This window comes from Argopecten irradians, chromosome 14 (genome assembly GCF_041381155.1).
Source record: "Argopecten irradians isolate NY chromosome 14, Ai_NY, whole genome shotgun sequence".
Taxonomy (NCBI): Eukaryota; Metazoa; Mollusca; class Bivalvia; order Pectinida; family Pectinidae; genus Argopecten; species Argopecten irradians.
This window is the reverse complement of record NC_091147.1, coordinates 6,911,901-6,937,765: the sequence shown is the minus strand read 5'-3', so window position 1 is coordinate 6,937,765 and position 25,865 is coordinate 6,911,901. Positions and strand designations below refer to the sequence as shown.

The 25,865-nt window shown below is 44.8% G+C and overlaps 1 protein-coding gene across 1 annotated transcript in view; it reads left to right on the top strand.

Moving 5' to 3' along the window:
• The first annotated feature begins 1,942 nt into the window (after positions 1-1,942).
• LOC138307866 (polycystin-1-like protein 2) overlaps positions 1,943-25,865 on the top strand; it is a 38,895-nt gene continuing 14,972 nt past the window's right edge. Inside the window, exons 1-8 of the mRNA XM_069248784.1 lie at positions 1,943-2,213; positions 2,520-2,690; positions 4,568-4,722; positions 5,192-5,822; positions 6,482-6,596; positions 6,904-7,130; positions 7,434-7,599; positions 8,204-8,299. Coding sequence (XP_069104885.1) covers positions 2,052-2,213; positions 2,520-2,690; positions 4,568-4,722; positions 5,192-5,822; positions 6,482-6,596; positions 6,904-7,130; positions 7,434-7,599; positions 8,204-8,299 — 1,723 coding nt within the window. The 5' untranslated portion in view covers positions 1,943-2,051. The remainder of the gene's footprint in view (positions 2,214-2,519; positions 2,691-4,567; positions 4,723-5,191; positions 5,823-6,481; positions 6,597-6,903; positions 7,131-7,433; positions 7,600-8,203; positions 8,300-25,865) is intronic.

Here is a 25,865-nt window from a genome sequence, read left to right as displayed (position 1 = left end):
TATGCGAGTGTGTATATATCTCCAAACTTGAACTACATGCATGGTACTCCAACAATATTATATTATTATCTTTCTTTTCCTCCAAAAATGAAGAGAACATAAGGATAATGTATGAATTACATATGGTTACAACATGAAATAATATGTACAAAATTTAAGAGAGAGAGAATAGGGAGAAAATACGCAGCATAATTATTATACATCAGAGAAAGAGAGAAGAGAGCACCATTCTCTTTGATATTTTTATATCAAAATATTTTCAACATATATATATATATTCATAAAGATATATGCAAGAGTAAGTTTTGCGGTGATTGTAAATCAGCTACATATAAAAATTTAACATCTTTTTAAAAGTATAACAATCTGAATTGTTCCATATCATACCTTTCCAATGAATAGCCCAAGGGACCTCCTAATAATACATGTATTAGCTCAAAATCTGAGAGGGAGTATAAATATGAAATGAAATCTATATTGTGATTGATACAATTGAACATATGAAATCATCTCTTATTTGTTCAGTTAATGAACAATTTAAAACAATATGACTAACAATATCAGTGTAGAAGTGTCCACAATAGTGGCATAATATTACAGAATTTTCTAAGCAATCATTTTCATAATATATCTTACAAATTTCAAGGCAATATGGATGACGTAGAGCTAGTTTACAAAGGTAATGGGTTTTTAAAAAATTATGTAAGGATAAGAATCGTGTTAATTCTGCGTCATTTGACATTCTCAATTTCCTGGCATTTGTTTAATACATAGTTACGGGTATAGCACGATGAGACACTTTTGATCATTACGTCGTGTCTAACCTCTAACAAATCGGCTTGATATTAATTCAAAAATGCATGTTATCTTTACACTAATAATGATATAGCTACCTTGTCGCCATTTTTCCTCGGTAGTTACAAATTACGGAATGGTGACGGAAAGTAAAATTAACATTATGTTCAAAATGCTTGCAGTATTTCGACTAAAATGTATTATTGTATTCAATATTTTCAGAATTCATCAGAACTGATAGCAAATACTTTCCATGTATATAAACAACCTTGGTTACCATTGTTAATACTATCTTTCAGCTTCATAAAAGGTGCTATATTTTGATAAACCGGAAGTGACGAACATTGGAACATGATTTAAACTAGATTGTACAACGATGGACATAATTGCTATGGGTCACCTACAAAATATGTGATTATTCCGTGGATTTATATTTTGTCATACCTATTCTTATAGCAGGGTGTGTTCATGGAAAACTACTGATTCACGCTATACATGTTTTTTGACATTCTGGTAAGTTTTTACTCCGTAATTAAGCGTCAAACTTCCGCATACTTTCAACTGCGGAACCTGCGAAGACTCATATAGACTTCCCAGATTAGATGTCGATATTGCCCATCAGAAGTTTCTCAATATCGACGTCTAATATTATTGGATTACCTTCAGGGTAGATTTTATGTATAGAGCATGAGTTTCATGACTTTCTCGAATTCATATTGTCTATAATGAAAACTAAGCCGGGTACTAATTAATAAAAACATTAACACCAGTGATAATTTGATCAATCTTAGAATGTTATAATTGTTCATGCTGACATACCATCGGTCCTCGCTGATACATGTATACATATGGAGGCCCCGTCCATCTTCGGCACAAACACCAAATTGTAACATCCAAACTCACGTGCCCTTCAAGTCATATTTGGCCCCGCCCACCTTGTAAACGAACCATCCAATATGAAAACATTTTTATACTCGACGCCGCGGAGTTCTTGTCTTTGATCGTGTACTATCGATACTTGTCGTAATTGTATTACACTTTCGGCGTTCACAGATTGGGTTCACTGGCAGTAAAGCTATCTGTTATCAACGAACTATCAGGTACTAGTCACGCAATCAATGTTTTCTTCTTGTAAATAAGATTTATTCTGTTACAAAACGAAATATTTGAATTCTGTGCTGTAGCTTACTGGAGGACGACCATCTGAGATTACTCTCACGTCATACTTTTTCGGGACATTCACGGCAAGTGTTAAGATGATACCACCCGATATGATAGATTTCCAGTCGGTGTTTTTTAATTTCTCTGAGAAGCTGAGTGATACGCCATACGTGCTGGGTACAGTGATAGCAGTCCTTGTACTTTTTGTCATCATAACACCAGTTCTGTACAGACGGGATAATATCGACAATACACTGGTATATAGATAATTCGTTCCGATTTTCCTGTCTTTCTTTATTTCCAACGTGCAGTGTGCAATGACTTAAGCTGATAGATGCATATAGGCAAATGACAAATGCAATTATTGTTCGATGCCTTTCATTTTGCTATATAGTAGTGTATCATACTATTTATCATATATGTAATATTGATAGAAATATAAATAAACATTTACAATTTGGAAATACATGTAAGTCATAAAATTATTTACCGACATCTATAGTGTGATTTGACACGACGAGATAGACTAGTGATCTTATAAAGAATCATGTGTATATCCACAGTGGTCATATCAACATCTTTCCGGCAACAAAGCTACGTCTACCTTCAGATATTACATTTGTATATCAACTGGACTAAGATCTAAAAGGCAGATGGGATCAACCGTGTATATCAACATCACAGGGACAAGAGGAGAGACAGGACCTCGAATGTTAACAGGAAGCAACAGAAAGGTACAATCGGCAATAACAAACTATGGTGTACTTCGACGACCAATCATGGGATTTCTTTCTGTATCAATATTAAATACTTCATCTATAAATGGTGGTTTTTCTCGGTACTCGCTTTCCTCCACAACAAACTGGCACTCCTTACATGACCCTGGCTGTTAATAGGACGACGTAAAAATAAACAAACCAAACCAAACCAAAAATAAATGCAAGTCCTACAGTCTCTATACAAATCGTCTTTCGCCCATGGTCCGTCTGTACTTGTTCAAGTCTGTGTCGTGGTATGTCTGCCCGTGTCTCCGTCTGTCAGGCGGTCTGTCTGTCCGTGTTTCCGTCTGTCCCGCGGTTGTTCTGTCTTTATCTCCGTCTGTCCCGGGGTCTGTCTGTCCATGTCTCCGTCTGTCCCATGGACTGTCTGTCCGTGTCTCCGTCTGTCCTGCGGTCTGTCTGTCCGTGTTTCCGTCTGTCCTGTAGTCTGTCTATCCATGTATCCGTCTGTCCCGCAGTCTGTTTGCGTGTTTCCGTCTGTCCCGTGGTCTGTCTGTCCGTGTTTCCGTCTGTCCCGTGGTCTGTCTGTACGTGTTTCTGTCTGTCCCTCGGTCTGTCTGTCCGTGTCTCCGTCTCTCCCGTGGCCTGACTGTCCATGTCTCCGTCTGTCCCGCGGTCTGTCTGTGCGTGTTTCCGTCTGTCCCGTTGTCTGTTATAAAGTGTTTTCTTCCGTGAACACTTGTTGTTATTTGGGAATGATTGCACGACGAGATAACCGAGAGGTAGCTATTTCATTTGATTTGCTTTTGCAGAGATTACCGAACGGATATGTTTCAAATTTCTTATGTTGCGTCCAACCAGATCGTATCCGACAACTCTCGTGGATTTTGACAGTTGAAGGATGTTACCGCTATATCTCGACAATCGCTGAAAGGGCTAAATTTCGATATTCTTGAATCTGTTTCTCTTTGGCTTCGGCCGGAGTCAAGAGGACCAAATGATAACCAAAATGACTGACAGATATTTTGGACTTTTAATAATTGAAGTTTGTTATCAATATTTCTAAAACAAAATACTGAATTATGTTGCTTCCTCTACAAATTTATATGTAGGTTCATCTTGGCCGTTAGAGGTCTTCGCATTCCATTTTGTGAATTAGAATCGGCGTGTGTCGCTGCTATACACACATTATAATTTGAAGTTTAGGGGTATTCAAATGAATAATAGTAGATAAACTATCCTCCTTCTTTCCTTTGTCCCTTGTTACACTACATCGGCAGACATTGCTTATCATTGTTCGATAGTTTTGCCATCTTTCTGTCAATCAAGCGAAATTCAATCTTAAATCGATATGCTTTAATAGGGACGTTAATTGATTTGATTAAATTAGGATTATTGTCATCAAACATATCTGATAGTTAAAGCCTTAGTACATTTAACTAGAGTAAAGAACGTGTGGTAAAAATACATAGATATGTTTAGCTTGACCCGATTTTGTGGATAATGTCTTTGTATTCTGTAAGCTGGATACGTTGATTTAGGATAAACAGGCAGTTTTGGTCGAAAAGCAACGCACGCATATTACGTTTTGGGAATGTGTTTTAGTTGGTCTGCATGTCTTCAGGCTAGGTAAAGGTTATTTATGATATCTATGTGCTGTTGCATATGGCTGGGAACGCTTGTGAAGTATAAATGCTGACTTAAACAGATGATATGTGAACGGATATCCCAAAATAAAGGTATTTTTTCAAATTTTTATATTAAACATTTCCTTTTCAGCTTTATGATTTTAACGCGGGTTTGATTTAAATAATACGACTAGCCAATTACAACTTTTATGAATTTGTCTTATCTATGTTATTTAAAAGAAATAAATTTTATCTATTCTCCAGAACTTCAGCAATGGAACCTCGTCATATTTCTACTTAACGACTGACGTTTGCATTGGAAACATTAAAACCGTCCAAATATGGTTTGGATGCGGTGCGGAATTAAGCTCTTGGTATTTAACGAGGGTTGTAATTATTGATGGGATATCTAAGCAAGCGTAAGTCTGTATTCAGCATAACAGAAATTTGACAAGTCGGGTAAAATCGGTTTTGTTTTACAGTATTTCATCAATTAATTACTGTAGTTATTTCTATTCAATATGTATTGTGATACACAGATACATGTATAACATTACCTGATTGTTGTGTTATATCACAAAAAAACAATAAATTTGTATCTACTAATCTCCTTTCTTAGATTCCATAACATCATTTAAAGCATTATTAGGATTATTTAGATTAAGATGTATCGATATTGTTAATAAGCAATATTACTTATACCTGGTTGTTTTTATCTGACCCCGAATCGAGATTTTTTTTACCAAACCTGACAATCAGCTCATCGTTGCACGAAAGTAGGTGTATTACGTATTTTATTTTCAATTCAAAATGTAATAAATGACGCTGTATTGTTTTAATTTATTTTACTCGCGGAAAAATCCTACGAAAGGTTAACTTTTGTTGTAGTACAAGACTAAAATGCAACAGATGGCTTTCTATGGAAAAGGGAACGGGACAAACCTGGTGTACATTGAAAGTGGGACAAAACAGCGACAAAACAGGAGATATATCTGAAGTAAGCGCCCGGAACATGCTGGACGATAATCTGTGGTTTTCATTGCTATTCCGTCCCCAGTATAACAGGTTCACCAGGGTACAGAGACTTTGGTGTGTGGGTTCTCTGTTGTTCCTTTCCATGGTCGCCTCCGCCATGTTTTATGATACACCGGATGACACCACTCCTTTTGTAAAGACGGCGTACTTTGAGATTGGTTATAAAGAGCTTTACACTGGATTCATATCAAGTGCTGTTACAGTGGTGCCTTCTTTGATTATGACCTACATTTTCAGTAAGAGAAAACTACGAGGAGAGAAAATCCAACAAATCATGTATGATTCTAATGCGGTTCGCCCTTTTGGAAGACTGCCATGGTGGTCAATCTTCTTGGCCTACACAGTATGCCTTGTGTGCATCGCATCCGGTTCATTTTTTACATTTCTGTATTCTTTGGAATGGGGACCGTCCCTTACAATTCAATGGATGTCAGCGTTTTTTATCGGCACATCAGAAAGCGTAATTTTGATTGAACCACTGAAAGTAAGTTGAAAAAGACATATATCGTTTTTGATTTCGAAAGCTTTTGTATAGCAATAGAGTTTCATAACTACATGTGTGCGCTTTATATGTATTTATTTCCAAACAATACTTAAAACCTAAACATGCAATACACTTCTTTGTTATACCACGAAACAGAGGGGATTAATAGCGTCCTACATATATAATATCAAGTCATGTTCTGTCCCACACTGCCCAGTAGTCTGGCTCCTCCTATATCAGAAGGCCGTATGTCTTATGTACATCGTTCTTATAACAGTTTATGTTCAATCAAAGATCAAGTAATTGAAACGCGTATAAAACACTTTATAGTGATCGTAGCACGACATACCAATGTACGATGTTATAATTTAGTAGTACTAATGTTACTTTATAAGCATATACTATTTTCCTATACAAAACAAAAAGAGACACATTATTTATTTTCAATCAAGTTATTAATTGATTATCAAATTGATTAGTCAGCAGACATTAGGTATCTATCCTAGGAGACAAATATGCTCAGAATAAAACGGATTAAACAGAGACATTGCCCGAAAGGATTTTCCGGAAATACGTATCAACAGATATGTTTTAAATATTTGAAGTATAGATATACTGTATATAAACAGGAGTATACTATAACATAATTTGTTTTGTAGGCCTTAGTACTAGCTGTGCTGATTGTTTGTCTCTGTTCGGAGAAGACGGGAGAATATGACTTTCATTTTCCTCCAATTTCTGTTTATCCAAAAATAAAGGATATTTACAACCAAGGTATGAATTTTTTTTAAGGATTTTGTTTTCTTTTTGAATGTATAGCAATATACAAAAGACGACCCTAATGATTCACGGTTAGTAATGGTTCATGATAGCTACGGATACTAGAACTCGCAGGCAAATTAGGATGTGTAAGATGGGGAGGATTATGATTGGTCAAGTACAATTGTGATTTAATTATCATAGGATGGACAATATCATTAAGACATACTAGTTTCCGTGGTCTGTGGATTATGCAGGCGTATGTAAATGATGGTTAATGGGGCGTGGATATTATTGTCCTGAAAAATTCATATATTTACAGGAAAAAGACAAGATGCTGTATCTCCGTGTGACAAGCCCGAATCGACCGATCAATTGCGTCGTCGGTACACCATACGTATGGACCGAAAACTCAACACATTACTAAGAAACTTTGCAATGGGTTTAGCCTACATATGTGTGCTTTTAGTCATTGGATCTCAACAAAAAGTTTCTGAAGTCAGCAGACAGAACTTACAAATTAAGAATACCCTGACAGCAACAGGAGAGGTAATAACAGAAATTCTTTAAAACTTATTTATTACATAACCTAAAACCTTTCTCCTTGTTGTGTATGGATATTCATTGCATTTGCTTCATACTAGTACAGGTTGCATCGTAATGGTTGAACCTTTCCGCATAAAAGTGGACATAAGCAGTCAGAGTCTTCTCAAAGCCGGTTTTTAAAGCGTAAATATCCAAACATATATCAAACTCTCTGAATTGATAAAATATGTCTTTGTGTATATTCAATAGATAAATGAAAATAATTCTTACAACTAAATGGTACAAAAATATAATCCATTTTGTCAGATAAAATCAATAGAGGATGTGTGGATGTATATTGAAACTGTCGTGCTGCATCGCCTGTATCCCTCCGAGTTTTATAACGGTGAAAGAAAATCGTTTGATGACCTGAGATTTGTTGAGGATAACTTAAAGATGGGTCCGCTGAGAATACGACAAATTCGAGTTTCAGGTAGGTGCTACATGCATAATACACCGTCAAAAATTGTAATGTTAATTTGAACGACGAAATTGAAGATACCTTTTATCACATCCCTTAATCATCATAATATGTGTTGTAAAACTCAAACAGCCACCGTCATTTTGTCCTGACGTGTGAGGCGTTTTGATACATAGCTTTTTTTGCTTCTTCCCCCTGTAGCCTCTGTAGCGCGCTCGTTATATTTTGTAAGTGACAATCCTGTATATGAGATGTTTCTAATAGTGTGGACAAAAGATTGTAAAATTTTCGAGGCGATCTGCCCCTTTGTCAAGACAAAAGAACAAATAAAATTACATGTTAAGGACGATCTCGGACGTACACAAAACATAAACAATGAACACCTTCGGTCCGTCGCTATAATTGGTTGCGATCGCCGAAGGTTTATTTAGTTCATCTGTAGAAGGGCATATCAAGATGGTGTGTTTCCTTATGTTAACAATGGTTCCTCTATTTAATTATTCCTGAGATGCTTCTGTAGGCCACTTGTTATATAGTCTATGTGACACATCTGAAGTGAGATCTTTCCGAATTGTAATCCTTATGTATCATTTCTAATACTCATTCTATGTTTTAGATACCTGTGCAGCTCCCACTTTGCTAAGGACTTATGACATACACTGTATACCAGACTATGAGGCAGACACTGAAGATAAGGGTGTCTACATGGAAGGTATACAATATTTAAATGTTTTGATAACGAAATATTTATTTCATTGCCACCACTATAAAGTATGGCAGTATATTGTTTTACCTATTAAAGGTACGACCATACATGTCAGTTCATTCCTTTCCATTTAGTGTTACCCATGTCAATCCATTCATATCCATAAAGTGTTACCCATGTCGATCCATTCATATCCATATAGTGTTACCATGTCGATCCATTATATCCATATAGTGTTACCCATGTCGATCCATTCATATCCATATGTGTTACCCATGTCGATCCATTCATATCCATATAGTGTTACCCATGTCGATCCATCATATCCATATTGTGTTACCCATGTCGATCCATCCATATCCATATAGTGTTTCCCATGTCGATCCATTCATATCCATATGGTGTTACCCATGTCGATCCATTCATATCCATATGTTACCATGTCGATCCATCACCCATGTATGTTACCTGTCGATCCATCCATATCCATATGGTGTTACCCATGTCGATCCATTCATATCCATATAGTGTTACCCATGTCGATCCATTCATATCCATTTATGGTGTTACCCATGTCGATCCATTCATATCCATATAGTGTTACCCATGTCGATCCATTCATATCCATATGGTGTTACCCATGTCGATCCATTCATATCCATATGGTGTTACCCATGTCGATCCATTCATATCCATATGGTGTTACCCATGTCGATCCATTCATATCCATATGGTGTTACCCATGTCGATCCATTCATATTCATATCCATATATGGTGTTACCCATGTCGATCCATTCATATATCCATATAGTGTTACCCATGTCGATCCATTCATATCCATATGGTGTTACCCATGTCGATCCATTCATATCCATATGGTGTTACCCATGTCGATCCATTCATATCCATATGTGTTTACCCATGTACCCATGTCGATCCATTCATATCCATATGTGTTACCCATGTCGATCCATTCATATCCATATGGTGTTACCCATGTCGATCCATTCATATCCATATGGTGTTACCCATGTCGATCCATCCATACCAAGGTGTTACCCCACTCCCCTGTATATAGGTGTTACCCCACTCCCCAGTATATAGGTGTTACCCCACTCCCCAGTATATAGGTGTTACCCCACTCCCCATGTATATAGGTGTTACCATGTCGATTCCCCAGTATATAGGTGTTACCCATGTCTCCCCCATATATATAGTGTTACCCCACTCCCCATATATAGGTGTTACCCCACTCCCCAGTATATAGGTGTTACCCCCACTCCCCAGTATATATATGTGTTACCATGTCCCACTCCCCAGTATATAGGTGTTACCCCACTCCCCCATGTATATAGGTGTTACCCCACTCCCCCATGTATATAGATGTTACCCACCCACTCCCCAGTCGATAGGTGTTACCCCACTATCCATATATAGGTGTTACCCCACTCCCCAGTATATAGGTGTTACCCCACTCCCCTGTATATAGGTGTTACCCACTCCCCAGTATATAGGTGTTACCCCCACTCCCCCAGTATATATAGTGTTACCCACACTCCCCCCAGTATATAGGTGTTACCCCCCACTCCCCATTCATATAGGTGTTATGTGTAATACCCATGTTACCCCACTCCCCTGTATATAGTGTTACCCATGTCACTCCCAAGTATATAGGTGTTACCCCACTATCCCTGTATATATAGGTTGTTACCCACTCCCCAGTATATAGGTGTTACCCCACTCCCCAGTATATAGGTGTTACCCCACTCCCCAGTATATAGGTGTTACCCCACTCCCCAGTATATAGGTGTTACCCCACTCCCCATGTCCCATTCATATCCCACTCCCCTGTATATACATGTACCCATGTCCCCAGTATATCCATAGGTGTTACCCCTCCCCAGTCGATAGATGTTACCCCACTCCCCAGTATATAGGTGTTACCCCTCTCCCCAGTATATAGGTGTTACCCCACTCCCCAGTATATAGTTACCCCACTCCCCAGTATATAGTGTTACCCCACTCCCCAGTATATAGGTGTTACCCCACTCCCCAGTATATAGATGTTACCCCACTCCCCAGTATGTTACCCCACTCCCCAGTATATAGGTGTTACCCCACTCCCCAGTATATAGGTGTTACCCCACTCCCCAGTATATAGGTGTTACCCCACTCCCCAGTATATAGGTGTTACCCCACTCCCCAGTATATAGGTGTTACCCCACTCCCCAGTATATAGGTGTTACCCCACTCCCCAGTATATAGGTGTTACCCCACTCCCCAGTATATATTGTTACCCCACTCCCCAGTATATAGGTGTTACCCCACTCCCCAGTATATAGGTGTTACCCCACTCGATCCACTCCCCCCTGTATATAGGTGTTACCCCACTCCCCCCTATATAGGTGTTACCCCACTCCCCAGTATATAGGTGTTACCCCATCCCCCAGTATATAGGTGTTACCCACCACACTCCCCAGTATATAGGTGTTACCCCCACTCCCCCAGTATATAGGTGTTACCCCACTCCCCAGTATATAGGTGTTACCCCACTCCCACAGTTTTAGGTGTTACCCCACTCCCCAGTATATAGGTGTTACCCCACTCCCCCAGTATATAGGTGTGTTACCCCACTCCCCAGTATATATAGGTGTTACCCCACTCCCCAGTATATAGGTGTTACCCCACTCCCCAGTATATAGGTGTTACCCACTCCCCTGTATGTTACCCCACTCCCCAGTATATAGGTGTTACCCCACTCCCCAGTATATAGGTGTTACCCCACTCCCCAGTATATAGTGTTACCCCACTCCCCAGTATATAGATGTTACCCCACTCCCCAGTATATAGATGTTACCCCACTCCCCAGTATATAGGTGTTACCCCACTCCCCAGTATATAGGTGTTACCCCACTCCCCAGTATATAGGTGTTACCCCACTCCCCAGTATATAAGGTGTTACCCCACTCCCCAGTATATAGGTGTTACCCCACTCCCCAGTATATAGATGTTACCCCACTCCCCAGTATATAGGTGTTACCCCACTCCCCAGTATATAGGTGTTACCCCACTCCCCAGTATATAGGTGTTACCCCACTCCCCAGTATATAGGTGTTACCCCACTCCCCAGTATATAGGTGTTACCCCACTCTCCCCAGTATATAGGTGTTACCCCACTCCCCAGTATATAGTGTTACCCCACTCCCCAGTATATAGGTGTTACCCCACTCCCCAGTATATATAGTGTTACCCCACTCCCCCAGTATATAGGTGTGTTACCCACTCTCCCAGTATATAGGTGTTACAGTATATATAGGTGTTACCCCACTCCCAGTATATAGGTGTTACCCCACTCCCCAGTATATAGGTGTTACCCCCACTCCCCAGAGTATATATAGGTGTTACCCCCACTCCCCAGTATATAGGTGTTACCCCACTCCCCAGTATATAGGTGTTACCCCACTCCCCAGTATATAGGTGTTACCCCACTCCCCAGTATATAGGTGTTACCCCACTCCCCAGTATATAGATGTTACCCCACTCCCCAGTATATTGTTACCCCCACTCCCCAGTATATAGATGTTACCCCACTCCCCAGTATATAGGTGTCGTTACCCACTCCCCTGTATATAGGGTGTTTACCCCACTCCCCACTCCCCTTGTATATAGGTGTTACCCCCACTCCCCAGTATATAGGTGTTACCCCACTCCCCTGTATATAGGTGTTACCCCACTCCCCAGTATATAGGTGTTACCCCACTCCCCAGTATATAGGTGTTACCCCACTCCCCAGTATATAGGTGTTACCCCACTCCCCAGTATATAGATGTTACCCCCACTCCCCAGTATATAGGTGTTACCCCACTCCCCAGTATATAGGTGTTACCCCACTCCCAAGTATATAGGTGTTACCCACTCCCCTGTATATAGATGTTTACCCCACTCCCCTGTGTATATAGTGTTACCCCACTCCCCAGTATATAGGTGTTACCCCACTCTCCCCTGTATATAGGTGTTACCCCCACTCCCCAGTATATAGGGTTTACCCCACTCCCCAGTATATAGGTGTTTACCCCACTCCCCTGTATATGAGGTGTTACCCCACTCCCCCTGTATATAGGTGTTACCCCACTCCCCAGTATATAGGTGTTACCCCACTCCCCAGTATATAGGTGTTACCCCACTCCCCAGTATATAGGTGTTACCCCACTCCCCAGTATATAGGTGTTACCCCACTCCCCAGTATATAGGTGTTACCCCACTCCCCAGTATATAGGTGTTACCCCACTCCCCAGTATATAGGTGTTACCCCACTCCCCTGTATATAGATGTTACCCCAACCCCTGTATATAGGTGTTACCCCACTCCCCAGTATATAGATGTTACCCCACTCCCCAGTATATAGGTGTTACCCCACTCCCCAGTATATAGGTGTTACCCCACTCCCCAGTATATAGTTGTTACCCCACTCCCCAGTATATAGGTGTTACCCCACTCCCCAGTATATAGGTGTTACCCCACTCCCCAGTATATAGGTGTTACCCCACTCCCCAGTATATAGGTGTTACCCCACTCCCCAGTATATAGGTGTTACCCCACTCCCCAGTATATAGGTGTTACCCCACTCCCCAGTATATGGGTGTTACCCCACTCCCCAGTATATAGGTGTTACCCCACTCCCCAGTATATAGGTGTTACCCCACTCCCCAGTATATAGGTGTTACCCCACTCCCCAGTATATAGGTGTTACCACACTCCCCTGTATATAGATGTTACCCCACTCCCCAGTATATAGGTGTTACCCCACTCCCCAGTATATAGATAGTGTTACCCACTCCCCAGTATATATATAGGTGTTTACCCCACTCCCCAGTATATAGGTGTTACCCCACTCCCCAGTATATAGGTGTTACCCCACTCCCCAGTATATAGGTGTTACCCCACTCCCCAGTATATAGGTGTTACCCCACTCCCCAGTATATAGGTGTTACCCCACTCCCCAGTATATAGGTGTTACCCCACTCCCCAGTATATAGGTGTTACCCCACTCCCCAGTATATAGGTGTTACCCCACTCCCCAGTATATAGGTGTTACCCCACTCCCCAGTATATAGGTGTTACCCCACTCCCCAGTATATAGGTGTTACCCCACTCCCCAGTATATAGGTGTTACCCCACTCCCCAGTATATAGGTGTTACCCCACTCCCCTGTATATAGATGTTACCCCACTCCCCAGTATATAGGTGTTACCCCACTCCCCTGTATATAGGTGTTACCCCCACTCCCCAGTATATAGATGTGTTACCCCCACTCCCCAGTATATAGGTGTTACCCCACTCCCCAGTATATAGATGTTACCCCACTCCCCAGTATATAGGTGTTACCCCACTCCCCTGTATATAGGTGTTACCCCACTCCCCAGTATATAGGTGTTACCCCACTCCCCAGTATATAGGTGTTACCCCACTCCCCAGTATATAGGTGTTACCCCACTCCCCAGTATATAGGTGTTACCCCACTCCCCAGTATATAGGTGTTACCCCACTCCCCAGTATATAGGTGTTACCCCCACTCCCCAGTATATAGGTGTTACCCCACTCCCCAGTATATAGGTGTTACCCCACTCCCCAGTATATAGGTGTTACCCCACTCCCCAGTATATATAGGTGTTACCCCACTCCCAGTATATAGGTGTTACCCACTCCCCAGTATATAGGTGTTACCCCACTCCCCAGTATATAGGTGTTACCCCACTCCCCAGTATATAGATGTTACCCACACTCCCAGTATATAGGTGTTACCCCCACTCCCCAGTATATAGGGTGTTACCCCACTCCCCAGTATATAGGTATTACCCCACTCCCCAGTATGTTACCCCACTCCCCAGTATATAGGTGTTACCCCACTCCCCAGTATATAGGTGTTACCCCACTCCCCAGTATATAGGTGTTACCCCACTCCCCAGTATATAGGTGTTACCCCACTCCCCAGTATATAGATGTTACCCCACTCCCCAGTATATAGGTGTTACCCCACTCCCCTGTATATAGGTGTTACCCCACTCCCCAGTATATAGGTGTTACCCCACTCCCCAGTATGTTACCCCACTCCCCAGTATATATAGGTGTTACCCCACTCCCCAGTATATAGGTGTTACCCCACTCCCCAGTATATAGGTGTTACCCCACTCCCCAGTATATAGGTGTTACCCCACTCCCCAGTATATAGGTGTTACCCCACTCCCCAGTATATAGATGTTACCCCACTCCCCAGTATATAGGTGTTACCCCACTCCCCTGTATGTTACCCCACTCCCCAGTATATAGGTGTTACCCCACTCCCCAGTGTATATAGGTGTTACCCCACTCCCCAGTATATAGGTGTTACCCCACTCCCCAGTATATAGTGTTTACCCCTCTCCCCAGTATATAGATTACCCCACTCCCCAGTATATAGGTATGTTACCCCACTCCCCAGTATATAGGTGTTACCCCACTCCCCAGTATATAGGTGTTACCCCACTCCCCAGTATATAGGTGTTACCCCACTCCCCAGTATATAGATGTTACCCCACTCCCCAGTATATAGGTGTTACCCCACTCCCCAGTATATAGGTGTTACCCCACTCCCCAGTATATAGGTGTTACCCCACTCCCCAGTATATAGGTGTTACCCCACTCCCCAGTATATAGGTGTTACCCCACTCCCCTGTATATAGGTGTTACCCCACTCCCCAGTATATAGATGTTACCCCATTCCCCTGTATGTTACCCCACTCCCCAGTATATAGGTGTTACCCCACTCCCCAGTATATAGGTGTTACCCCACTCCCCAGTATATAGGTGTTACCCCACTCCCCAGTATATAGGTGTTACCCCACTCCCCAGTATATAGGTGTTACCCCACTCCCCAGTATATAGGTGTTACCCCACTCCCCAGTATATAGATGTTACCCCACTCCCCAGTATATAGGTGTTACCCCACTCCCCAGTATGTTACCCCACTCCCCAGTATATAGGTGTTACCCCACTCCCCAGTATATAGATGTTACCCCACTCCCCAGTATATAGGTGTTACCCCACTCCCCAGTATATAGGTGTTACCCCACTCCCCAGTATATAGGTGTTACCCCACTCCCCAGTATATAGATGTTACCCCACTCCCCAGTATATAGGTGTTACCCCACTCCCCAGTATATAGGTGTTACCCCACTCCCCAGTATATAGGTGTTACCCCACTCCCCAGTATATAGGTGTTACCCCACTCCCCAGTATATAGGTGTTACCCCACTCCCCAGTATATAGGTGTTACCCCACTCCCCAGTATATAGGTGTTACCCCAACCCCTCCCCAGTATATAGGTGTTACCCCACACTCCCCTGTATATAGGTGTTACCCCACTCCCCAGTATATAGGTGTTACCCCACTCCCCAGTATATAGGTGTTACCCCCACTCCCCAGTATATAGGTGTTACCCCACTCCCCAGTATATAGGTGTTACCCCACTCCCCAGTATATAGGTGTTACCCCACTCCCCAGTATATAGGTGTTACCCCACTCCCCAGTATATAGGTGTTACCCCACTCCCCAGTATATAGGTGTTACCCCACTCCCCAGTATATAGGTGTTACCCCACTCCCCAGTATATAGGTGTTACCCCACTCCCCAGTATATAGGTGTTACCCCACTCCCCAGTATATAGGTGTTACCCCACTCCCCAGTATATAGTGTTACCCCACTCCCCAGTATATAGATGTTACCCCACTCCCCAGTATATAGGTGTTACCCCACTCCCCAGTATATAGGTGTTACCCCACTCCCCAGTATATAGGTGTTACCCCACTCCCCAGTATATAGGTGTTACCCCACTCCCCAGTATATAGGTGTTACCCCACTCCCCAGTATATAGGTGTTACCCCACTCCCCAGTATATAGATGTTACCCCACTCCCCAGTATATAGTGTTACCCCACTCCCCAGTATATAGGTGTTACCCCACTCCCCAGTATATAGGTGTTACCCCACTCCCCAGTATATAGATGTTACCCCACTCCCCAGTATATAGGTGTTACCCCACTCCCCTGTATATAGGTGTTACCCCACTCCCCAGTATATAGGTGTTACCCCACTCCCCAGTATATAGATGTTACCCCACTCCCCAGTATATAGGTGTTACCCCACTCCCCAGTATATAGGTGTTACCCCCACTCCCCAGTATATAGGTGTTACCCCACTCCCCAGTATATGGGTGTTGCCCCACTCCCCAGTATATAGGTGTTACCCCACCACTCCCCCAGTATATAGGTGTTACCCCACTCCCCCCAGTATATAGGTGTTACCCCACTCCCCAGTATATAGGATGTTACCCCACTCCCCAGTATATAGAGTTTACCCCACTCCCCAGTATATAGATGTTACCCCACTCCCCAGTATATGGGTGTTACCTCCACTCCCCAGTATATAGGTGTTACCCCACTCCCCAGTATATAGGTGTTACCCCACTCCCCAGTATATAGGTGTTACCCCACTCCCCAGTATATAGGTGTTACCCCACTCCCCAGTATATAGGTGTTACCCCACTCCCCAGTATATAGGTGTTACCCCACTCCCCTGTATATAGGTGTTACCCCACTCCCCAGTATATAGGTGTTACCCCACTCCCCTGTATATAGATGTTACCCCACTCCCCAGTATATAGGTGTTACCCCACTCCCCAGTATATAGGTGTTACCCCACTCCCCAGTATATAGTGTTACCCCACTCCCCAGTATATAGATGTTATCCCACTCCCCAGTATATAGATGTTACCCCACTCCCCAGTATATAGGTGTTACCCCACTCCCCAGTATATAGGTGTTACCCCACTCCCCAGTATATAGGTGTTACCCCACTCCCCAGTATATAGGTTTGTTACCCCACTCCCCAGTATATAGGTGTTACCACCACTCCCCAGTATATAGGTGTTACCCCACTCCCCCAGTATATAGGTGTTACCCCACTCCCCAGTATATAGGTGTTACCCCACTCCCCAGTATATAGATGTGTTACCCCACTCCCCAGTATATAGTGTTACCCCACTCCCCAGTATATTAGGTGTTACCCCACTCCCCAGTATAATAAGGTGTTTGTTACCCCACTCCCCAGTATATAGATGTTACCCCACTCCCCAGTATATAGGTGTTACCCCACTCCCCAGTATATAGGTGTTACCCCACTCCCCAGTATATAGGTGTTACCCCACTCCCCAGTATATAGGTGTTACCCCACTCCCCAGTATATAGGTGTTACCCCACTCCCCAGTATATAGGTGTGACCCCACTCCCCAGTATATAAGTGATTTACCCCTACTCCCCTAGTATATAGGTGTTACCCCACTCCCCAGTATATAGGTGTTACCCCACTCCCCCATATAAATGTATATCCCCAGTGTTACCCCACTCCCCAGTATATAGGGTGTTACCCCACTCCCCAGTATATAGGTGTTACCCCACTCCCCAGTATATAGGTGTTACCCCACTCCCCAGTATATAGGTGTTACCCCACTCCCCACTATATAGGTGTTACCCCACTCCCCAGTATATATAGGTGTTACCCCACGACTCCCCAGTATATAGATGTTACCCCACTCCCCCTACTCCCCAGTATATAGGTGTTACCCCACTCCCCAGTATATAGGTGTTACCCCACTCCCCAGTATATAGGTGTTACCCCACTCCCCTGTATATAGGTGTTACCCCACTCCCCAGTATATAGGTGTTACCCCACTCCCCTGTATATAGGTGTTACCCCACTCCCCAGTATATAGGTGTTACCCCACTCCCCAGTATATAGGTGTTACCCCACTCCCCAGTATATAGGTGTTACCCCACTCCCCAGTATATAGGTGTTACCCCACTCCCCAGTATATAGATGTTACCCCACTCCCCAGTATATAGGTGTTACCCCACTCCCCAGTATATAGGTGTTACCCCACTCCCCTGTATATAGGTGTTACCCCACTCCCCAGTATATAGGTGTTACCCCACTCCCCAGTATATAGGTGTTACCCCACTCCCCAGTATATAGGTGTTACCCCACTCCCCAGTATATAGGTGTTACCCCACTCCCCAGTATATAGGTGTTACCCCACTCCCCAGTATATATGTGTTACCCCACTCCCCAGTATATAGGTGTTACCCCACTCCCCAGTATATAGGTGTTACCCCACTCCCCAGTATATAGGTGTTACCCCACTCCCCAGTATATAGGTGTTACCCCACTCCCCAGTATATAGGTGTTACCCCACTCCCCAGTATATAGGTGTTACCCCACTCCCCCAGTATATAGGTGTTACCCCCACTCCCCCCAGTATATAGGTGTTACCCCACTCCCCAGTATATAGGTGTTACCCCAACTGTTACCCCAGTCCCCCTGTATATAGGTGTTACCCCACTCCCCACTCCCCCAGTATATAGGTGTTACCCCACTCCCCAGTATATAGGTGTTACCCCACTCCCCAGTATATAGGTGTTACCCCACTCCTCAGTATGTAGGTGTTACCCCACTCCCAAGTATATGGGTGTTACCCCACTCCCCAGTATATAGGTGTTACCCCACACCCCAGTATATAGTGTTACCCCACTCCCCAGTATATAGATGTTACCCCACTCCCCAGTATATAGGTGTTACCCCACTCCCCAGTATATAGGTGTTACCCCACTCCCCAGTATATAGGTGTTTACCCCACTCCCCAGTATATAGGTGTTACCCCACTCCCCAGTATATAGGTGTTACCCCCACTCCCCTGTATATAGGTGTTACCCCACTCCCCAGTATATAGGTGTTACCCACACTCCCCAGTATATAGATGTTTACCCCACTCCCCTGTATATAGGTGTTACCCCACTCCCCAGTATATAGGTGTTACCCCACTCCCCAGTATATAGGTGTTACCCCACTCCCCAGTATATAGGTGTTACCCCACTCCCCAGTATATAGGTGTTACCCCACTCCCCAGTATATAGGTGTTACCCCACTCCCCAGTATATAGGTGTTACCCCACTCCCCAGTATATAGGTGTTACCCCACTCCCCAGTATATAGGTGTTACCCCACTCCCCAGTATATAGGTGTTACCCCCACTCCCCAGTATATAGGTGTTACCCCACTCCCCAGTATATAGGTGTTACCCCACTCCCCAGTATATAGGTGTTACCCCACTCCCCAGTATATAGGTGTTACCCCCACTCCCCAGTATATAGGTGTTACCCCACTCCCCAGTATATAGGTGTTACCCCCACTCCCCAGTATATAGGTGTTACCCCACTCCCCAGTATATAGGTGTTACCCCACTCCCCAGTATATAGGTGTTACCCCACTCCCCAGTATATAGGTGTTACCCCACTCCCCAGTATATAGGTGTTACCCCACTCCCCAGTATATAGATGTTACCCCACTCCCCAGTATATAGGTGTTACCCCACTCCCCAGTATATAGGTGTTACCCCACTCCCCAGTATATAGGTGTTACCCCACTCCCCCAGTATATAGGTGTTACCCCACTCCCCTGTATATAGATGTTACCCCACTCCCCAGTATATAGGTGTTACCCCCACTCCCCAGTATATAGGTGTTACCCCACTCCCCAGTATATAGGTGTTACCCCACTCCCCAGTATATAGGTGTTACCCCACTCCCCAGTATATAGGTGTTACCCCACTCCCCAGTATATAGGTGTTACCCCACTCCCCAGTATATAGGTGTTACCCCACTCCCCAGTATATAGGTGTTACCCCACTCCCCAGTATATAGGTGTTACCCCACTCCCCAGTATATAGGTGTTACCCCACTCCCCAGTATATAGGTGTTACCCCACTCCCCAGTATATAGGTGTTACCCCACTCCCCAGTATATAGGTGTTACCCCACTCCCCAGTATATAGGTGTTACCCCACTCCCCTGTATATAGGTGTTACCCCACTCCCCAGTATATAGGTGTTACCCCACTCCCCCAGTATATAGATCTTACCCCAACCCCTGTATATAGGTGTTACCCCACTCCCCAGTATATAGGTGTTACCCCACTCCCCAGTATATAGGTGTTACCCCACTCCCCAGTATATAGATGTTACCCCACTCCCCAGTATATAGGTGTTACCCCACTCCCCAGTATATAGGTGTTACCCCACTCCCCAGTATATAGGTGTTACCCCACTCCCCAGTATATGGGTGTTACCCCACTCCCCAGTATATAGGTGTTACCCCACTCCCCAGTATATAGGTGTTACCCCACTCCCCAGTATATAGGTGTTACCCCACTCCCCAGTATATAGGTGTTACCCCACTCCCCAGTATATGGGTGTTACCCCACTCCCCAGTATATAGGTGTTACCCCCACTCCCCAGTATATAGGTGTTACCCCACTCCCCAGTATATAGGTGTTACCCCACTCCCCAGTATATAGGTGTTACCCCACTCCCCTGTATATAGATGTTACCCCACTCCCCAGTATATAGGTGTTACCCCACTCCCCTGTATATAGGTGTTACCCCACTCCCCAGTATATAGATGTTACCCCACTCCCCTGTATATAGGTGTTACCCCACTCCCCAGTATATAGGTGTTACCCCACTCCCCAGTATATAGGTGTTACCCCACTCCCCAGTATATAGGTGTTACCCCACTCCCCAGTATATAGGTGTTACCCCACTCCCCAGTATATAGGTGTTACCCCACTCCCCAGTATATAGGTGTTACCCCACTCCCCAGTATATAGGTGTTACCCCACTCCCCAGTATATAGGTGTTACCCCACTCCCCAGTATATAGGTGTTACCCCACTCCCCAGTATATATAGGTGTTACCCCACTCCCCAGTATATAGGTGTTACCCCACTCCCAGTATATAGTGTTACCCCACTCCCCAGTATATAGGTGTTACCCCACTCCCCCAGTATATATGTGTTACCCCACTCCCCAGTATATAGGTGTTACCCCACTCCCCAGTATATATAGGTGTTTACCCCACTCCCCAGTATATAGGTGTTACCCCACTCCCCCCAGTATATATAGGTGTTACCCCACTCCCCAGTATATAGGTGTTACCCCACTCCCCAGTATATAGGTGTTACCCCACTCCCCAGTATATAGGTGTTACCCCACTCCCCAGTATATAGGTGTTACCCCACTCCCCAGTATATAGGTGTTACCCCACTCCCCAGTATATAGATGTTACCCCACTCCCCAGTGTTATATATAGGTGTTACCCCACTCCCCAGTATATATAGGTGTTACCCCACTCCCCAGTATATAGGTGTTACCCCACTCCCCAGTATATAGGTGTTACCCCTGTACTCCCCACTCCCAGTATATAGGTGTTACCCCACTCCCCAGTATATAGGTGTTACCCCACTCCCCAGTATATAGGTGTTACCCCACTCCCCAGTATATAGGTGTTACCCCCCACTCCCAGTATATAGGTGTTACCCCACTCCCCAGTATATAGGTGTTACCCCCACTCCCCAGTATATAGGTGTTACCCCACTCCCCAGTATATAGGTTACCCATCCCGTTTTACCCCACTCCCCAGTATATAGGTGTTACCCCACTCCCCAGTATATAGGTGTTACCCCACTCCCCAGTATATAGTGTTACCCCACTCCCCAGTATATAGGTGTTACCCCACTCCCCTGTATATAGGTGTTACCCCACTCCCCAGTATATAGGTGTTACCCCACTCCCCAGTATATAGGTGTTACCCCACTCCCCAGTATATAGGTGTTACCCCACTCCCAGTATATAGGTGTTACCCCACTCCCCAGTATATAGGTGTTACCCCACTCCCCAGTATATAGGTGTTACCCCACTCCCCAGTATATAGGTGTTACCCCACTCCCCAGTATATAGGTGTTACCCCACTCCCCAGTATATAGGTGTTACCCCACTCCCCAGTATATAGGTGTTACCCCACTCCCCAGTATATAGGTGTTACCCCACTCCCCAGTATATAGGTGTTACCCCACTCCCCAGTATATAGGTGTTACCCCACTCCCCAGTATATAGGTGTTACCCCACTCCCCAGTATATAGGTGTTACCCCACTCCCCAGTATATAGATGTTACCCCACTCCCCAGTATATAGGTGTTACCCCACTCCCCAGTATATAGGTGTTACCCCACTCCCCAGTATATAGGTGTTACCCCACTCCCCAGTATATAGATGTTACCCCACTCCCCAGTATATAGATGTTACCCCACTATATAGGTGTTACCCCACTCCCCAGTATATAGGTGTTACCCCACTCCCCTGTATATAGGTGTTACCCCACTCCCCAGTATATAGGTGTTACCCCACTCCCCTGTATATAGGTGTTACCCCACTCCCCAGTATATAGGTGTTACCCCACTCCCCAGTATATAGGTGTTACCCCACTCCCCAGTATATAGGTGTTACCCCACTCCCCAGTATATAGGTGTTACCCCACTCCCCAGTATATAGATGTTACCCCACTCCCCAGTATATAGGTGTTACCCCACTCCCCTGTATATAGGTGTTACCCCACTCCCCAGTATATAGGTGTTACCCCACTCCCCAGTATATAGGTGTTACCCCACTCCCCAGTATATAGGTGTTACCCCACTCCCCAGTATATAGGTGTTACCCCACTCCCCAGTATATAGGTGTTACCCCACTCCCCAGTATATAGATGTTACCCCACTCCCCAGTATATAGGTGTTACCCCACTCCCCTGTATATAGGTGTTACCCCACTCCCCAGTATATAGGTGTTACCCCACTCCCCAGTATATAGATGTTACCCCACTCCCCAGTATATAGGTGTTACCCCACTCCCCAGTATATAGGTGTTACCCCACTCCCCAGTATATAGGTGTTACCCCACTCCCCTGTATAGTTACCCCACTCCCCAGTATATAGATGTTACCCCACTCCCCAGTATATAGGTGTTACCCCACTCCCCAGTATATAGGTGTTACCCCACTCCCCAGTATATAGGTGTTACCCCACTCCCCAGTATATAGGTGTTACCCCCACTCCCCAGTATATAGGTGTTACCCCCACTCCCCAGTATATAGGTGTTACCCCACTCCCCAGTATATAGGTGTTACCCCACTCCCCAGTATATAGGTGTTACCCCACTCCCCAGTATATAGTGTTACACCCCACTGTTTCCCCACCTCCCCAGTATATAGGTGTTACCCCACTCCCCCCCCCACAAGTATATAGGTGTTACCCCACTCCCCCAGTATATAGGTGTTTACCCCACCCCCAGTATATAGGTGTTACCCCACTCCCCAGTATATAGGTGTTACCCCACTCCCCCCCAGTATATAGGTGTTACCCCACATCCCAGTATATAGGTGTTACCCCACTCCCCGGTATATAGATGTTACCCCACTCCCCAGTATATAGGTGTTACCCCACTCCCCAGTATATAGGTGTTACCCCACTCCCCAGTATATAGGTGTTACCCCACACTCCCCAGTATATAGGTGTTACCCCACTCCCCAGTATATAGATGTTACCCCCACTCCCCAGTATATAGGTGTTACCCCACTCCCCAGTATATAGGTGTTACCCCACTCCCCAGTATATAGGTGTTACCCCACTCCCCAGTATATAGGTGTTACCCCACTCCCCAGTATATAGGTGTTACCCCACTCCCCAGTATATATGTGTTACCCCACTCCCCAGTATATAGGTGTTACCCCACTCCCCAGTATATAGGTGTTACCCCACTCCCCAGTATATAGGTGTTACCCCACTCCCCAGTATATAGGTGTTACCCCACTCCCCAGTATATAGGTGTTACCCCACTCCCCAGTATATATGTGTTACCCCACTCCCCAGTATGTTACCCCACTCCCCAGTATATAGATGTTACCCCACTCCCCAGTATATAGGTGTTACCCCACTCCCCAGTATATAGGTGTTACCCCACTCCCCAGTATATAGGTGTTACCCCACTCCCCAGTATATAGGTGTTACCCCACTCCCCAGTATATAGGTGTTACCCCACTCCCCAGTATATAGGTGTTACCCCACTCCCTAGTATATAGGTGTTACCCCACTCCCCAGTATATAGGTGTTACCCCACTCCCCAGTATATAGGTGTTTACCCCACTCCCCAGTATATAGGTGTTACCCCACTCCCCAGTATATAGGTGTTACCCCACTCCCATGAGTATATAGGTGTTACCCCACTCCCCAGTATATAGGTGTTACCCCACTCCCCAGTATATAGGTGTTACCCCACTCCCCAGTATATAGGTGTTACCCCACTCCCCTGTATATAGATGTTACCCCACTCCCCAGTATATAGGTGTTACCCCACTCCCCAGTATATGGGTGTTACCCCACTCCCCAGTATATAGGTGTTACCCCACTCCCCAGTATATAGGTGTTACCCCACTCCCCAGTATATAGGTGTTACCCCACTCCCCAGTATATAGGTGTTACCCCACTCCCCAGTATATAGGTGTTACCCCACTCCCCAGTATATAGGTGTTACCCCACTCCCCAGTATATAGGTGTTACCCCACTCCCCAGTATGTTATGTTACCCCACTCCCCAGTATATAGGTGTTACCCCACTCCCCAGTATATAGGTGTTACCCCACTCCCCAGTATATAGATGTTACCCCACTCCCCAGTATATAGGTGTTACCCCACTCCCCAGTATATAGATGTTACCCCACTCCCCAGTATATAGGTGTTACCCCACTCCCCAGTATATAGGTGTTACCCCACTCCCCAGTATATAGGTGTTACCCCACTCCCCAGTATATAGGTGTTACCCCACTCCCCAGTATATAGGTGTTACCCCACTCCCCAGTATATAGGTGTTACCCCACTCCCCAGTATATAGGTGTTACCCCACTCCCCAGTATATAGGTGTTACCCCACTCCCCAGTATATAGGTGTTACCCCACTCCCCAGTATATAGGTGTTACCCCACTCCCCAGTATATAGGTGTTACCCCACTCCCCAGTATATAGGTGTTACCCCACTCCCCAGTATATAGGTGTTACCCCACTCCCCAGTATATAGGTGTTACCCCACTCCCCAGTATATAGGTGTTACCCCACTCCCCAGTATATAGATGTTACCCCACTCCCCAGTATATAGGTGTTACCCCACTCCCCAGTATATAGATGTTACCCCACTCCCCAGTATATAGGTGTTACCCCACTCCCCAGTATATAGGTGTTACCCCACTCCCCAGTATATAGGTGTTACCCCACTCCCCAGTATATAGGTGTTACCCCACTCCCCAGTATATAGGTGTTACCCCACTCCCCAGTATATAAAAGGTGTTACCCCACCCCCACTCCCCAGTATATAGGTGTTACCCCCACTCCCCAGTATATACTCCCCATTATATAGTGTTACCCCCACTCCCCAGTATATATAGGTTGTTACCCCACACTCCCCAGTATATCAGTGTTACCCGCGCCACTCCCCCAGTATATAGGTGTTAACCCCACTCCCCAGTTATATAGGTGTTACCCCCACTCCCCAGTATATAGGTGTTACCCCACTCCCCAGTATATAGGTGTTACCCCACTCCCCAGTATATAGGT